Source organism: Oryzias latipes, chromosome 9, assembly GCF_002234675.1.
Source record: "Oryzias latipes chromosome 9, ASM223467v1".
Classification (NCBI taxonomy): Eukaryota; Metazoa; Chordata; class Actinopteri; order Beloniformes; family Adrianichthyidae; genus Oryzias; species Oryzias latipes.
Window position 1 is genome coordinate 25,502,731 of NC_019867.2, and position 17,245 is coordinate 25,519,975.

Here is a 17,245-nt window from a genome sequence, read left to right on the forward strand (position 1 = left end):
GTTAATTTCAACATTTCTGGTGCATCTCAGCCAGAAATGTGTAACTAACAAATCAGAATTAAATAAGAGCTATTTAGGTGACCCTTATCTTATTTTTTGAACCATAAGGTGCACTTAAATCCTTTCATTTGTTCCAAAAATAACAAAAAAAAATCCATCTCATAATCTGGTGGTCTTTAACTCTGGTTGTGCCAACTGACCTTCAATTGATTTTCCGTTACATGGTGCAAATAAATCTGTTAAAGTGTGATACGTACCGTCCTTCAAATGTTTGTGAATGAGTTTTAAAAAAAGTTTGAGTTAACTTACTTTTTAAAAAACTTTCTTACTTCCCTTATAGTTACTTTTAAATATGACAATCATTTTTCTTTAACCAGAGAGCCACAACAGAGCGATAAAGAGCTGCAGGTGGCTGAGCGCTGGTCTTCGTGGGTGTTTTTTAGTACCTGCTTTATAATTCATGAGCACTTATTTAGACACAGTGAAGTTTTCAACTTTTTATTTTCATCAAGAGCCATAAAAGTTTTAGAAACAAATAACATTAAGATATCAACCCCCCCCCCCAAATACTCTCAAAGTTTATTAGAAAGACTTTGATATTACAGAATGTTTCCTTATTCGTTTAACTTAGCGCGACTTATTTAGAAATATGATGCAATTCTGACAATTCTCTTTGACACTGACAGTCAATGGAGTTTACAAAGGTAAATGTGTCTGTGACTTTCCTCATAGATTTATAGCCATTGTTTATTATTACTGACAGTGAGGAAAAGAGATGACAAATAAACGAGACATGGAAAAGTGGAAAAATTGTGCACAGCTTCAGACAAAGGCATTCCTGTGCACAAGTAGCCGTATTGTTACATTTTCCTGATTGAACAGTCATTATGTGGCAAAGACTAGCTGCAAATGGAGTGCAAAACACCTGAGGTTTTCCATGGTGACTTATCAACTTACCCCTTGGGACAAAACAATAAAACATTTTGTTTCATCGAGTGGGAGCGGGTATCTTCAGTATTGGCAGCGTGAAGAAGACCCGATCTTTCAAATGCGGAAAACAAAAGCAGACCAGAGGAGTGGGACTCTGGCCCCCACCAGCTCCCTGGCGCCTGCCTCATTTCTTGGCTTGCTTGGTCACCATGTTGCGAGGGGGAGTCACAGGACGACTGCCGTTGGGCTTTTTTTTCTCAGCTGGTTTCAAGATCTGCAAATCCAGTGTAAAGAGTTACGCCTTTGTTTTATCACATCCCAAAAAAAACCACACACCCAATAACAGTCCTTTGAGGCCTAGACATTTCTTATTTTCATATTAAAGCTTTTAATAAAGAATAAATAAACAAATGTATACTCAAACTAAAATTCCCTAGTAATACAGAATAAGAGTTACATTTCCTCTTTACTGCTACACAATAAACGATTTCTGCTTGTAAGAAACGTTAAAAAAGAAACAAACAGGTTAGTAAGTGGAATATGTTAATACGGCTTCATCTCAACAACATGGATAAAAGTTATGCTTTAAGAAAAAGGGTGTATTTTCCATGTCTTTGTTTTGGAAAGTTAACCCCGCAGAGAAGACTTCCAGCTGTTGCTGCTGAGAGGCAGCAGCTGCAGCGCTTTATCCACTTTTATAGCTGTCTGACTGCTTTTTTACTCGATCAACACAGACATTTGGAGAAATCAAAAATCAAATACACCTATAGATTCTCCCTGAAGATAACCCAGGAACACTAACACCAAGAACGGCAGCATAAACCACTTGATTGACATTTCGAAATGCAATGTCAATCTTTCTTTAAGGCAACTTTCTATTAAAAATTGACTGTTTTTTTTGGGGGGGGGGGGGGGGGGGGGGTAAACCTGCAACCTCCTTCCCATCATCCTTAACCAGGAGCTCTGTGTTCATATGCTCTCCCACTATCTTACAGCCCCTAAAAACCCAATATTACATTAGTGGTGGAACAAAAATGGCGAGCAATACTAAAGGGTTCCAGTCATACAGTTTTGATCCAGATTCCAGCTGAGACAAGGAAAACTAAGACGTAAATGGATCTATTTGTTTGCATCAGAATAGAGTAGAGCAGGGAGCTTGAGGCCCGCCCAACAAGGTTTCTACGTCACACATACACCTTTTTATAAATAGTGTTTTTATCATTTTAAAGAAAGACATAGAAATGCAATTTTAAGCTTAATATGTTTCCCTTGTCATCAGAAAAATGACAGAAGACCATGCTAAAAACACCAAAAACACACTTTACCGAAGTGGGTCTTTGAATAGGGAAGAAAAGGAATGTGTATTTTTGTTTAGTTTCCATCACTCACTTAGTAAACATTTATTAAAAAAGCAAATCAATTGGTGTTGGAATTAAAAATGTATAAATCAAATCAATATTTAAGTAACTGTATCAAATCCTTAATCAAACTCAAAACAAGCAGTTATGTTTTAATGTCTTGAAATGTAATTTTCTTTAAAGGAATGCTTAATCTAGGGTTAGCCTGAGATCATATTGGTGCAAACAGCTTATGGTAGTATCTTCATGAATAAAGGTAGCCCACCTGAAAAGAGCACATAAGAGTCTCGTCGACACTCATCATGGCACCAGCATTGTCAAACTCCCCGCAGTAATTTGGAGCTGAAAACAGGGTCACAAGCTGCCTCTTTGCAAAAAACTCATAACCATCTTCAACCACCTGAAAGAGGCAGAACGACAATAAAGGGGGTTAAAAGAAAATTCCAAAAAGTGTGACATCATCACGCTTAGTTTTACTGTCACCATGATTACACTCTCTCTCAACTAAAGTGCAGTTTTTTTTAAAACAGTTGCATTTAAAAGGAAATTGATTTTAAATGTCAAAGAATGTCATTTCTATTCAAAAGCTCAGGTTACCAGAAGAAATGCTGTTTTTTCAGGGGTCAAAAATAAATGTCTTTTGATACACTTTAGGTTTCAAAGTCAAAAACAAAAAGTAAACACTGTTTTGTTCAGACAACAGCCCTGAAAGTTAGTTGCACAAGTCGTGATGTTCCTGTATCACAATGTTCTGCCAATGTGCAGAAGCTCCTGCAATTCAGTTTGCAGAACCATGAGGTGACGGTTACCTGATGGGCACGACAGATCAAATCCAGGTCGTGCTTGTGCAGGAATTTGGCCACCACCTCCGAGCCAAAGGTGAAAGACACCCCCCTGTCATTCTCCCCCCAGCCCAACACATCCTTGTCCGGATCAGACCAAAGCAAATCGCACAGCAGGCCCTGGTCGGGCACGTCAGTGGGGCGCATGATGCGCCTGATTTGCTCCATGGACTGAAGGTCGGGTGAAAGTCCTATATTTAATGACAAAACAAATCACATAAAGCAGCGGATTTGACACCATGTCCTATCACATGCAAGTGAGTCCAAGAAGTAGCTGACAAACTGCATAGGCAGCGTTTCACAATGACAAATGCTGACGTCAATGCTGCGCTACTTTCGACATTCAACTTTGCCACAGTGGGAACGTTGACATTATGTGTAAATATTGTTACAAACATGCAGGGTGTAACCATGCTGCTATGAATAAAACATAAAAACCCACCTCCATGACAGCAAAAGATCTTCTCATCAACAATTGCAGCGATAGGAAGGCAGTTAAAGCAATCGGTGAAAGTCTTCCAGAGTTTGATGTTGTACCTCCTTTTACCTAAAAAGTGACGACAGATGTCTTTGATTATGTAAGAAGGTGTTTTCTAATCCAACATGCAATTAAATGGCCATAAACATCTTTATCAGCCACAGCAACTATGTGTAAAGATCAGGGTTCAGCTGTGCATCAAGGTGCACGTGTCCAAAAGCCTCTCTAAAGTCAATATAAAACCACTCACACTCATCGTAGAAGCCATATATTCTGTTGATTGAAGCACACTCGTGGTTTCCCCTCAGCAGAAAAAAGTTTTCTGGATATTTTATTTTGTAGGCCAGCAGAAGACAGATTGTTTCCAGAGACTGCTTCCCCCTGTCCACGTAGTCACCCAGAAACAGGTAGTTGCTCTCTGGAGGGAAGCCCCCATACTCAAACAGCCTGAGCAGGTCGTAGTATTGCCCATGAATATCACCTGAATGATACAGAATACAGGAAACCAAACTGATGAACACACATTCATTCCTTTGTTAATTAGAAGCACCCCTCCAATCATCTTTTCCGGTTTGGGAAAATGTTCTGTGGTATTTTTAAATTATGATTAAGCCTTTTTTTAAAGCCAAAATCAAACAACCTGTGTTGTTTTCTAGAACATAGTTTCCGCAGGAGTTCATTCTAAATTTGCCTCTTGAGTTGTGGGCAATTCCGAGGATGCTTTCTGAATTGTGGAACTGTTGGTATAGAGTTAGCCCACCCCTACTTCCCATTATCTATGTGTTTACACATTCTCCCGCTAGCTCACAGTCACTCACAACCCCAACATAAAATAACAAAATGGCTAGCAATATTGCAGCTATCCACCATACAGTTTAGAGTCAAATACTAGCTCAGACACAGAAAACAAAGACGAACATAGATCTAGTTATTTGCAAGTGGATACGTTAAAAGAGCGGGGGAACTTGTTGCTTGCTGATGGTAGCACCTACGTCACAGCTACAAGCGTTTTCCAACTGCATTTTTCTTTCTGCTTCTACTATTTCAATAAGGAAATACTCAGAAATGCACATTTTAAGCTTAATTTTGTCAACATATGTCCTCCATCATTAGAAAAAGCCCACAAGAACATGTTAACACAACTTTCATCAGAGTGAGCAATTAAGCCTAATACAAACAAACAATACCACAAATCTTCAAAGGGGCCTCAAGCTCGAGGAGAATGGGTTGACTGAGAAAGATCTCCCTAGATTTGAGGCATAATCCACGGATCTCGTTCTCCTGCAGCTGCACATTCTTGCCGGGCTTTGCTCCTCTGACTGCAAGGAAAAAACACAAACAACAGTCAGGAAAAAAAAAAAAAAGTACAGTTCCTGTCAGGTCAGCAATGCCCTGCACAGTTTGTATTAAGACCGTGACAAAATCACTTAATGTTTAGCAAGCTCTGAATTCAAAATGCTCTTTTTAGTCATTTTATGGTCTTTTACAGCATCTATGGGTGTTGTGTCTTTGACGGTAAATGATACACAGATTTTTTTTTGTGATAACAAAAACACGTCGTACTTTAGTTTCACCAAACCTGAAATGAGATAACATTAAGCCAAAACAACATGAAATGATATGATGGTCTTTTTACAAATAGAAACAGACACTTAAATGACTACTATAAATAAGAACATCTGCAGAGCCTGAACATTACAATCCCGGGGTTGTGCGTTACAGACACCATTTACGCTTTACAACACGGTGATTATAATGCGCTTTTGTGCATTTTTGAAACACCAACAATCTCTGTAAAACAGAATTCAGCTAATTATAAAAAAATACGTATTTATCTTTATGTGTTATCGAGTGCGTAAAAAAAAACCGGCGTCGCTACGCTAGTTGTTTTTTTTTTGTCAGATGTGTAGCACAAACAACCATAAAAGCAAAAAAATGATAATTTCCTTACCTTCTAAAAGCCGTTGGATTATACTATCTATGTTGAGCTTGTCAACATCAGCCATTGCAAGCGCCTGCGTTAAAGTCGTCTCTGTCTAATCTAGATCTTTACGCTAACTCCTGTGAAAGCTAGCCTGCTAGTTACCGTAGAATTAGCTAGCTCGGCTGATTTTCCGGTTCAACCTCAGATATGTTAGTCGGACGCACGCGCGGGGGGGATGAATATATAATATTAAATCCTAATTAGGTTATTTGCACGTCGCAGACGTTAAAAATAATCCCATCCGGCGGCGGGTTTTGTTGAGCGTTCGGGACTTGAAGGAGGACGTCACGGGCTCTAGCTGTTAGCTGGTGATGGTGTCCCGTCTGTTATCTCCTCTGCCGCACCTTCGGAACATAGCTGCCGCGCTGCGTCTGCCCCCTACTGGACGGAACGGGGAACGCAGCGTGAAGGAGCGCGCCAACTTCTCAAAATAATGTTTCACCATTCTGTATAGAACCAACAAGACTTCATTTACTCGTTTCAAAAAGCAGTTTATGACAGCAAAATAAATCACATGTTTTGCTACAATATGGTAATTTGAGGTTTGACGTAATGATTTGCACATTTATACATTTTCTTTTACTCCATTTGAATGTTTATAATAAAAGGGCTTGTTTTACTTTGCTGTTGTACTATAGGTTGATGGAGTTTTTTTCCTCTTTACCCCCTAAAGTAAATAGACTATGTTGATTTTAAGAACTAAACAAGCTAATTTCTGGGATTGTTCTTCAGCTCTGGTTTCATTTTTGATAAAGTGAAAGCAACACATATCAAAATGCTTTAAGAAATATTTTTCTACTTTTATTAGCATCTCATAATAAAACCAGAACCAACTGTTTTTATGGATAGTTAGTGTCACGAATACTATCTATATTTATGTGGAAAGTTTAAATCAGAGATAAAAATGTTATGTAATTTTTTATGTTTATTTGGTCTTTTAAAGGTAATTGTTTTTTTTCCTTTAAACAATAATCAACATTAATAAAAAAAGACTGTGCTGAAGCCTCATGCTTATCAAAGGCCATCCAAAAAAAAAAAAAAAACCTACAATTTTTTGTTTTGTTTTTGTGATTCATTCCCTGACTCTTATGTGATCCAAATCTAAACATATAAGTATTATGTCGATTCATAATTTTGGAGCAAAATAAAAAAATGTATTTAGTAAATACAATAAATTAATAACTATGAGTAAGTTTCTCTTTTCAAATTCAATAGTATTCGGTTTGCTGTTTTAGAAAAAGATGCATCTTATCAGTATATAAATAATCAGTACAGATGCTTGACTGGGATTCATTGTCATTTTAGAGGTCTCTGTCCTTCCCTTTACGAGAAATAACCAGCAAGTCAGTTGAGGGCTTTATACATTTTCTGAAATATGATCCGCATAATTTGAATTTATAACTGTGAAGATATGAAAATATTGTTATAAAAGTACTTTGCCTATTCAAAAAAATATCTAGCAAGCTAGAAATAGCATGAATAATGTGGGGAAAAAATTAATGGTTAACAAAAGTCAGCGACTTCGGAAGCTTCAATTTAAAGGTTTTTGGCACAACTAACTTTAGGTTTGAATTCAAGCTTGACAGTTTAAAAAGGAAGAATGAAAACATTTCCTAGAAGAGTGTGCTTTAAAATGAAACTTGGTAAAACCGGCTCAAACTAAGTCCTGCTCTGAGTGTTTTCCAGATGCAAACAAAAGATGCAAAACTGCATAAGAGTCACACGCTGGAGATTTAGCGAAACAGCTTAATGAATGCGTGAAAACGGTATAAATGTTCAGTAATATCCCTATGTTTGCATGAAGGTGACCCTTTTGCTTAAAATGTTGTGTTTTAAAATATAACTGGACATTTTATGGACACTGGCACATCCACAGTTTTTAGTGATGAACCCCTTTATTTAAGGTTATAATGTGAATTGTTTTATTTGTTGCAGCAGTTTGTGAAATAGAGCACATTTCTGGGCACAAACGTGCTCCGCTTGTCATCCAGACTGAAATTTCACAGCGAGGTCATCTATTCTTGGTCTTTCTCTTCCCCGTGTGTTATGATGTGGACCAGGTTCTTGTAGTCTAGATTTCCCGCCACATCTGGAGGAAACGCCACAAACATCTGCTCCATCTGTGGGCATGAAGTAAAGTGCATGATTGAAATGTCGACTGAAAAAAAAAAGCTGTCAGCTCAGTGCTTCTGCAGCATGCGGAGCACAGACCTCTTCTGCGGAGAACCTGTCAGCCTGTGTTGTCAGCATCTCCGTCACACTGAAAAGACGCAGTGAAGGTGAGTGAACTGCAGCTCCTCGCACTGAAAGTCTTTGCACATCCCTGATACTTACAAATCTTTCTTTAAGGTTCCTGTTCCTTCCGGGTCAAAGACTTTGAAGGCATTGAGGATTGTCTCTTCTGGGTCAGCACCTTAGAACAGACATTTGGGAGATGATGAAAACCTCCCTGATCTTTTTCTTGGAACGTCTGTTTACCAACAAACCAAAGTGTCAGGTCATGAGATCACCTTTTAGTTTCTCACCAAACATGGTGAGGAAGACTGTAAAATTGATTGGTCCTGGTGCCTCCTTCAGCATGTCATCAATCTCCTCCTGCTTGACATTCAAACGGCCTGGTGAACAGTAGGAGATAAGGCAGACCGAAGTTTAGATTCGATATTGATTGCTGGAACCTTTTCCTCGCTAATCAATAAGTATTAAACGAAAAGATAGCCAAATTTGGTTTCAAAACCTCCCAGAAGAAAAAGGAACACAAATGGGCACAGTGAGCTCACCCAAAGCGGCAAAAGTGTCTCTCAGGTCGTTCTTGTCGATGAAGCCGTCTCTGTTTTGATCCATGATGGTGAAAGCCTGCAGAACATTGCATGTTTCAAACCAGCCCTCCAGTGGGAGCAGTCACTGCACACAGAAGGTGATAAGATTTGGGGAGAAAGACATCTGCTGAGGAACTCACCTCCTTGAACTCCTGGATCTGGGTCTGTTCAAACATGGAGAACACATTGGAGCTGGCTCCTTCAGATCTCTTCTTTGCCTTCTTGGGGGCCTGCAGGATTTGCCAGAAAACACCCATGCTCAGCAACTCTAATCCGCACACCCCTATAATAAACTAATGAGTCAGCTTGTCAAACGAGCCATCAAAATGGATTCCTAGCATTGTTATTCTGCCATGGAGACACTGAATCATGGCTCCAACTTTACAGAGTGGCAGACTAAGCTTGGAAAGGGTGCGGCCCATTGTCTGTGCTCGTGCAGAGCCCAGATTACCGGGGGGAATAACTCCACAGGGCCTGGTGAGTGACGGGATGGTGGCCCGAGTCACGTTAGATCAGAAAACCCCTCAGAGGGGGGGATTATGTGGAGCCAGCGACAAGACAGCTGAGGGAAAAACAGTGTGAAGGGATGCAGCTTGATGACATCATAGTGCTTGGATTCAAGCACTTTTTTCCACAGCTGCTATGAAACCCTTAAAATGTCACTGTCTTGTGGGAAGCATGGTTTAGTTTGTGGATTTGTCAGACATCTGTTGCTGTTCTTTAACTTCTGCCTCTTTTCCTCAGATTTTCTGAGTATTTCCACACTATTTTTGAATATCTTTTCTAAGTTTTACCATCTTACTTGCTGTTTTTTCTCTCTTTTCTTGTCAATCCACTCTTTTCTTCCATTCTTCTCTTGACTAATTCCTCTACCAATGTCCTTCACCTGTGTTCCTGCTTTACTTTCCCTTTTCGTACTAAGTTTAGAGTTTCCTTGTGAAAAAATGATGAACAGAACTGTAAAAAGATTAAATAGAATTTTTTTTAAAGCCTTTTCATCTTCAAGAGCAGACAAATATAATCAATTTGTTGTCAGCACAGCAACTTGAGCACAATCCTATTGATTCATTTTTCCAAATTTGTATTCTGCACTTATTCTGCATTGACATGAAGTTTATTGATTCATTTTAACTAGATAGAGTTTGATGTATAATTAATCTAAAGAAAGCAGGACAATTCACTGTAGAAATATTTCTGAGGATGTCAAGCATGAAGCATTTCTCGTTCCTTTTGCGTTGGAAAGCCATGACAGTGAAATGCGTGGACTCACCATGGTTCAGTGGGAGCTGGATGGACCAGGTTGCGTCCTTGCTGCTGTTTGATGGAGCTGCACACCAAACAAAGGGTAGATATACTGACCCCTCTGCCCTCAACTGTATAATGGCACATGCTTTATGGACTATAAATATTCCCATGCCTTCTTTAGGCAGGGACGCAGGTAAAGGGACCATTCTCTCACCGCTAACAGCCTCCATTGTCTGAGGACGTGAGATGTAGGGATAATAGCCAAATGCACATGCCCCCATTACTGAGGCCCCAGAATAACAACAGGACATAGCTGTGGCTCAGGAAGGACAGTTGTGTTTGTGAATGACAGCTGCACTTGATGGGATCCATCATCTGGCTGTCCTGCTGGTGCTCCGCTGAGACCCTGGCCAAACCTCGATGGGAGCCACTTCTTAGTAGCACAATAAGCAGAACAGCTGAATAAAGCCTGTTAATAGCCAGCATGCCAAGCTGCAGAAAACATTACATAAAAAAAAATACATATTTTTGCCAAATATTTTATTTTTCTTGAAGAAGGAACTGTATTAATAATCAGGCTAGTATAATTGTTAGTTTTGGTCAATTTTACCCAACAGACAGAAGATGTCTATTAGATACCTAATATACACCTTTTAGATGTCTACTGGACATCTCTGACATCTCTGTGTCGTTACTCTGTTAGACGTCTACAGATAGTGTTCGGAAAGATATCTGTATATAGAGGTCTACTATACATCTACCTGTAGCCATCTAACCTTTGGATGAATCTTTGGAAACTTTTACAGGATGATAAATAAATACTGCAATTTTATATCCATCCATTCATCTTCAGATTACACTCAATCCCTTTTGGGCTCACAGGGTTGCTGGTGCCAACCCTGTTGGGCAACACGTTGCCAGTCTGTCACAGGGCCACACGCTCATACCCTGGGGCAATTTAGAGATACCAGTTAACCTATGAAAAATGTTTTTGGACTGTGGGAGGAAGCTGGAGAAAATCCACACATGTACTGGAAGAACATGCAAAAGAGCTAAGTGGCTGTGAGGCACCATGCCATTGTGCAGCCTTTGTGTTCACAGACAACAAGTAATCTCAAAATTCTACATTCTAAGAAGGAGCAAAGATTTCGACTAATATCTTCCCGGGGTTAAAGGTCTTAGCAACTATCATCAAAACAACAACTACAACAATCCTGCAACTTCATGTGGGAACATCACATTTTCTCAGAAAAATCAGAACAGCACATCTTAATTTTTCAACAATCTTATACATCAAAACCCAACTTTTGGGACATTTTAAACACACACAAAACCCCTAAAACAGGAATCTGCCACTCATGTCTCTTTTAAACCCTCCATTGTGAAGAAAAATTATAACTATTTGATTAAATAATGGTATTTTTGGTGTAATTATTTAAGTTAATTAAGTTTTTAGTCATTTCTGTTTAGACTTTTAACTGACCAAAATGATTGTAAAGGCTTTGATCTATTGTCAGAGTGGATTATCACTAGAATGAGCTTTAAAGCACAGTTTCTTATCTTCTACAACACCAACTAGTTGCTGTTCAGAGGCAAGGTTCTTAAAGTATAGAATAGTATTAACATGGGTAGATAAAGAAAAAAGTGAATTCCGCACTAATGTTGTCATGCTCATCATATTTGACAGTAAAAAGAGAAAAAAGATGGTGATGCATCAAACGTTAGAAACATGTTTGACTTGACTTTTCCAGCAGTTTAATTTCAAGCAAATGTGCTGCAGCAGGAGAATTTATTTGATACACTTATTTGGGTGTGAACTTGTGTGTGCTGCTGTTAAAGTAAAAAAAAAGTTCAAGTTGTTACAAATTCAACAAATATAAAACATCATACTTCAATTATTGTAAATATTTTAAAGCTACATTTTATAGACTAATGGATTAATGGCAACAGAAACATTACTAAATTGTGTTTTTCAAACAGGGAAGATGAACTATGTGGCTCTCACTGGATTTTGTTCAGTTAGAAACCAACCCCTGCCCAAAAATAGCAATTCAGGTAGCAACAGAAACAGGGTGCAACAGACTGGTGATCTCTTCAAGGTGTACTCCACCTTTGGTCAACAGCAGCTGGGTTGACACCGGTAATCCTGTGAGCCACAAAAGGGATTTGGTTGGTTCTGAAGATGGATGGATGGATGTAAAATTGCAGTGTTTATTTTATATCTAGTAAATGTTTAAAAGTCCTCTAATAGACATCCGAAAAGATCCAAAGTTCAGATAGGTAGATGTTAGGAGACCTCTAGATCCAGAACACCATAGGTAGACCTCTAACAGAGTAACAAAAACAAAAGAGTTGTCTGAGATGTCCAGTAGACATCACAACAGATATATATTAGTTATCTAATAGACATCACGTGTGGGAAGAAACCTTTGTATACAACATGTATACAACAGGCTTGTACACAACATGCAAGACATGATGGGACCGCGAGACGATTAGCCGTGGAAAAGTCGTCTACTGGATATCTATACTGCGAAATGCAATAGAGCTCTATGAATCGATGTCCATGGGATGCATAACATACCTGTAAACCTTGAAATAGCTATGATTTAGATACCCAGTGAGCATTGGTTACCAATTTATCTTTCATGTATTGAAATATTTTAAGGATTTTAACTTATGTGTCACTTTCCCTTTAAAGAAAAAAAAAACTTCCTTGATTTATTCCGGAGCCTGAGGTGACCGAGTGAGTAAAGTCTTGCCTGAAAAACAAAAACAGATTTATTTGTCCTTTTAACACATTCCATCCATATTGAGAGGGTTCAAAAATAATTGCTCACCAAATATTTATTGGAGCTGTGTCATTTGTAGTCCATCCATCAAACAGCTCACACTGGGTTAATACAGAGTTGAGAGGTGACATTTAGACTAAGGTGGGGTGGTCAATATGGCGAGCACAGAGGGAATCGTGGTGCAAAAGAAGAAAGCACATAGAGGGACAAACAGAAAAGGGTCCTCTACACTGATGAAACAAAAATCAATCTCTATTAAAATGAGGGAGGAAGGAATAGTGCCAAACAAACAGCCCCATTAGATAAAGCACATGTGGGCTCAAATTGCAGTCAGTGAAGCTTGAATTTATAGCTGATCCCACATTGCATGGAGGCAAATTTTGAATGACAACTTGTAAGGCAAAGTCATTAATCAGATGTCAGATCAGATGCACATGTGTATCTGCTCACAAAAACAGTCTGAGCATGGAGGTTTTCTGTCAAACCCCAGAAAAGGGTCAGGTTTAGAAATTTCCAAGCATCCCCACCGGCAGTGAGAACTGTAGATGCGTGGTAAACTTCTGATGAAGCTGTAAAAACCCAACATGACCCAGATGACCATTCCAGTTATTTTTTAATGCCAGTTTGCTTAATACTAATTTTACGCAATAACAGAAACAAGACTGGACATCACTCTTGGAGAATACTGTTTGCCTTACAAGGTTTAGATTTCATGAGGACCCTCAGCTCAACAAGAAAAAAAAGCTTTAAATTTTCACTGCCTGGTTCTAAATTGAGTACTTTTTCAATCATTTCTATGTAATGTCTTGTCATGAAAGTGACGCTGCGTTATGCAGATATATTTTCCTAAAGGAGGTTTTTAAAAAAAGCAAGTCATAATGAGACAAACAATCTAAAACATACAGTAGATTATTTTTATCAGATAAACTTTCTCTCATTAGCAAAAATTTTCTGCTCTTCATGATTAAACTCCACAAATTTAAATGTGTCTTATTCACTGTATAGACTTCCTTTGCTGCTTCCCCCGACATTTAGCTTGATATTTTGTATTAATAAAGATCTCCCTCTTCTTTTATGCCAAGTTTTGGATTAGTCCTTGAAATATTACTTTACAATCATTCACTGTCCTCAACTGCTTTAGTGATGGGAGACATTTTGTTTTTTTCTTGTTTTCCTCCTTATATTTTTCTTCTTCTAAATGAATGTGAATGCAGCTTATTTTTAACAGACCAGCTTTTGTTTAGGCTCAATCTGTAGACTTTCATTTGGGCTTTTTGTAAGGCATGGATTGTTGGGACTCTGTTTCTGACTTTGCCTTTTTTTTCCTGGTATTGTCTCACCAACCCTTAGACACAGCTCACTAAGAATAACCACAACATCTGATAAACTTTCTATTGTTCCAGCTGGCACTGTAGATGTGAATGAAGCCTTAGGCAAGGCATTTAACCACACCTCACTTCTGATGTGTGCTTCTGTTTGTCTGGCTAAAGGTTAAAATAGATCATGACAATGAGAATGAACAATAGGAATGTAGTAGTAGTAATGTGAAAAAGGATTTAAGGAAAGAAGTCAAAACACTTAAATTCTATTTGTTAAAAAGTATATCTAACGTTTTAGGTTTTCAAATGTATTTTTCCAAAAGTTACACATAAATTTACATTAGTGCATAAAAACTAGAATTTATCCTTTCAAGCATAGTCATTTTTTAGTCATTTTTCTTGCTAAGGATGGGAAATGTTCTAAACTAAATGAAAATTGAGTATAATGTTACTACAATTTTAGGGAGTTTCAGAGTTCTAATTCAGTCGTTCTCCACAGCAGTTCTGTGTATTTGTTTAAAAAATTGTTTAAAATCACATGAATACATGAAATAATTTCCAGAACTGCAGAGCGCTCTTGCCTCATAGAAAGAAGCCCCCTGGTTCAAGTCCCGGCTGGGGGACCTGAAACAGAACATCAATGACCATGACCTTGTGTCTCCCCGTGCATGCGTGGGTTTTCTCCGGGGACTCCGGCTTCCCCTCACTGTCCAAAAAACCTGCTTCATAGGTTAATTGATTACTCTAGTCTAGATTGTCCCTACGAATGAATGTGTGTGTGCATGGGTGTGTGATCGTGGCCCTGCGACAGACTGGCGACCTGGATGTCCCCTGCCTTCGCCCACAAGCGGCCGGGATAGGCTCCAGCAGCCTTGTGACCCCAAAAGAGAAAAAACGGATTAGAAGAAGATGAACGCAGAGCAAGAATCAATTTAGGACAGACCACTTTCATCAGAGTGAGCTGAAAAAGATTTTCTGCCCATCTTGTGCTCTAATAGATCCAAATTCTATAAAGAAAATAAAGAAAATCCTATAAAACAAATTAAGCTTATGGTAATAAGGTGTTACAGTTTAGGTTTCTCCTTTAATTGATTCGTTTTTCTGTGTTGATTACTGATGCTGGTGAGCATGTACTTCGTCATACTTCAGACTCCACCTTCGTCTCCTGTGATGAATCATTACCAAATGTTTCCACTAGAGGGAGCCAGCAAACCACAACAACCTGTTATTTTGCTCCCTCTAGTCATGCTGCTAAACTGAGGTACAATCCTGCAAATAGTTTTACTTCTAACCATTCCACACTTTCCTTTTTTACAAAGAAAATGGCACATTGTGTTAATTTATTTATTTTCATAAAAACGAAAAAACATTGTGCCTACATTTGACCATAAATAGATTTCTAAACCGGCCTTGGGTTAAGTTTTCATTTACCCTCTACAACAATGAAAATAAGAATGCATCATGGTAATTTATTATGTTTTGAAAATTTACTGTAAAATTTAACAAGTCACTTTGTAACTAATACTAAATTTGAAACGGTTTAGGTCCAAAAAGGGGGAAGACAAGTGTAGCCCCTTTGTGAGGCGATGCAGAATTTAGTTTCTTTGTGAAAAATATATGTTTGCCAAGAAAAACAAGTTGATAAAAGATTACTGGTAAATATGAGCTTGATTTTGATGAAAGCTGAAACACCATACTGACAGATTATGCTTTTTTTTCCAACTGTGACTAAAAATGTTTAGGAATTTATATTAAAACGAACCTACTCCAAAGAATTTCATTTCACATTTTATTGCACATACTGCCGCTTAATTAATCAACATAATTTTTGTCTGTGACACAATATTTGCTAGCTTCAAAAAGCATAACAAAGCCATAAAATTCTATAATTTATCAGAAATATGGTGCTACCCTAAATAATAACTGTCAGTATTTGGAGAGAATTTGTTCATGTAAATCCCCCGTTTGCTGAACTCATCAAAACAATGATTTCCTGCTCAAAGATAATTTCTCGTCAGTGTCTGCAGTCCTCATGGAAAGTAGCTGTGCTGCCTCTTAGATTAAGCTTTTTTTGAGTAATGAATTAATTTGAAAGAGGTGACGAGGTTAGTGGCGGAGGCCTGTAGTGCTTTGTTGATGTAGGCTGGTGAATGTGAGGTCAAGATTATATTCAGAGGAAGAGAGCCGACTGAGGATATGGAATTCAGCAGTTTTTCACAAGGCTGATTGCGGATTCGGGAGCTGTGCGGATGAAGCGTCAAATTCGGAATGTCTGAGGGTTTAAATCCTGCCTGGGAGCTCTCAAAGCCCAGGCGTTGTGCATTCCTGCTGAGCCAGAACATGGAATTGCTACCTGACATGTGGACATGCCTGTGATTACAAAGACTTTGCTTGATCTGGGGGCTTCTTGTGTGTCCTGGCTGTGCATGGACACACAAAATAGAAGAGTTACTACTGAAAATCCTCACTTAGTTAGAAAAAAGAATAGAAGTGCTAGGTCTTAAAACCTTCATCTTACTTATCCAAGAGGAGAAAAGTGCAATTTATGGATGTTAAATGTGTTGAAGAGGAGTTCACTGTAAAAAAACAATGGAAAAGGTCTTTCTGAAGCTCATTTGTGAGCTCCTCGTCTTTGTTTCCCTTGAATCCAAGGGTTTAGCCTCATCATAAAGCCACAATGCAATAAACAAAACTTTTAATAAACCTCCTACACTCCCCCTCTGGTGTTTATGGCAGATGAATATGCCACTGTCCCTTGAGGTGTTTGGAATCAAACTCAAGGGAATATTATTTTTTCACCTGGGACTGATTTTCATAAGGTACATCAGCAGCTCCAAGTTGCTTTGTGCTGCAAGGCGCATGCAGCAAATGAAACAGAAACCATCTGTTTTGATGGATACCTGCACTTAGGGATAATGATATATACAGAATAATTAATGGAGGGGATCACAGGATCTGCATTTAACTCCTGGGTGTGCAGTGTCAGCAGGGGGAGCACCTGGCACCGGTGTGGCAGCAGCTGCAGATCTGCTCCTTGACCAAAGGAATTAGTTACTTTAAGTTGACAAAAAGCCCCCTCAAGCCATTCTTAAATCAGAGATAGTTTTGGGGCAACGAGGTTGTTGAGGAGAGCTGTCTAAAGATGCAGCTCATAATAACATTCCCTACTCTTTAGTTTTTTAGAGGAGCACTTTTGGAATAAACGCATTTAAATAAAAAATGTTTTATATTGTGACCATAAAAATTAAATAAAGGTCAGTTATAAAGGAATTTGATCAAAAACACAGATTAACTGAAAACAACATAATGAAATACCTTTATCAATGCTTCAAATCCTTATTTTAGCAGTTCATTTGCACTTATTTTGGTTTTCTCCAGCTTCACAAATATCCTTATTTGCATGAGAAGGAAACAGCGCGCGGACTATAAGTGACACCCTAATAATAGTTCACTACATTTATCGATAACGCAGCCTATTCTA

At 38.5% G+C, this 17,245-nt stretch overlaps 2 protein-coding genes across 2 annotated transcripts; both read right to left on the reverse strand.

Annotated features, from left to right (window-relative positions):
- Positions 1–567: 567 nt before the first annotated feature.
- On the reverse strand, positions 568–5,936 carry ppp1cc (protein phosphatase 1 catalytic subunit gamma). Its single transcript, XM_004072771.4, has 7 exons — positions 5,560–5,936; positions 4,796–4,927; positions 3,859–4,089; positions 3,573–3,677; positions 3,098–3,321; positions 2,554–2,688; positions 568–1,204 (listed from the first exon to the last, which is right to left on the reverse strand). Exons 1-7 carry the CDS (start codon positions 5,612–5,614, stop codon positions 1,115–1,117), a joined length of 972 nt encoding a protein of 323 aa, XP_004072819.1. The 5' UTR covers positions 5,615–5,936; the 3' UTR covers positions 568–1,114.
- Positions 5,937–7,467: 1,531 nt separating this feature from the next.
- Positions 7,468–9,794, reverse strand: LOC101162219 (myosin regulatory light chain 2, ventricular/cardiac muscle isoform). Its single transcript, XM_004072773.4, has 7 exons — positions 9,679–9,794; positions 8,549–8,638; positions 8,370–8,445; positions 8,103–8,207; positions 7,927–8,005; positions 7,804–7,852; positions 7,468–7,712 (listed from the first exon to the last, which is right to left on the reverse strand). Exons 1-7 carry the CDS (start codon positions 9,679–9,681, stop codon positions 7,608–7,610), a joined length of 507 nt encoding a protein of 168 aa, XP_004072821.1. The 5' UTR covers positions 9,682–9,794; the 3' UTR covers positions 7,468–7,607.
- Between the last annotated feature and the right edge of the window lie 7,451 nt (positions 9,795–17,245).

Coding starts and splice junctions, on each gene's coding strand:
- LOC101162219 (XM_004072773.4), bottom strand. Junction 8,208..8,369: donor AGACACTTTTGCCGCTTTGG/GTGAGCTCACTG, acceptor ACTGTTCACCAG/GCCGTTTGAATGTCAAGCAG. Junction 8,006..8,102: donor GTTTGGTGAGAAACTAAAAG/GTGATCTCATGA, acceptor GTCTGTTCTAAG/GTGCTGACCCAGAAGAGACA.
- ppp1cc (XM_004072771.4), bottom strand. CDS start 5,614: ATGGCTGATGTTGACAAGCTCAACATAGATAGTATAATCCAACGGCTT. Junction 4,928..5,559: donor AATCCAACGGCTTTTAGAAG/GTAAGGAAATTA, acceptor TTTTCCTTGCAG/TCAGAGGAGCAAAGCCCGGC. Junction 2,689..3,097: donor TGATCTGTCGTGCCCATCAG/GTAACCGTCACC, acceptor TGCCTCTTTCAG/GTGGTTGAAGATGGTTATGA.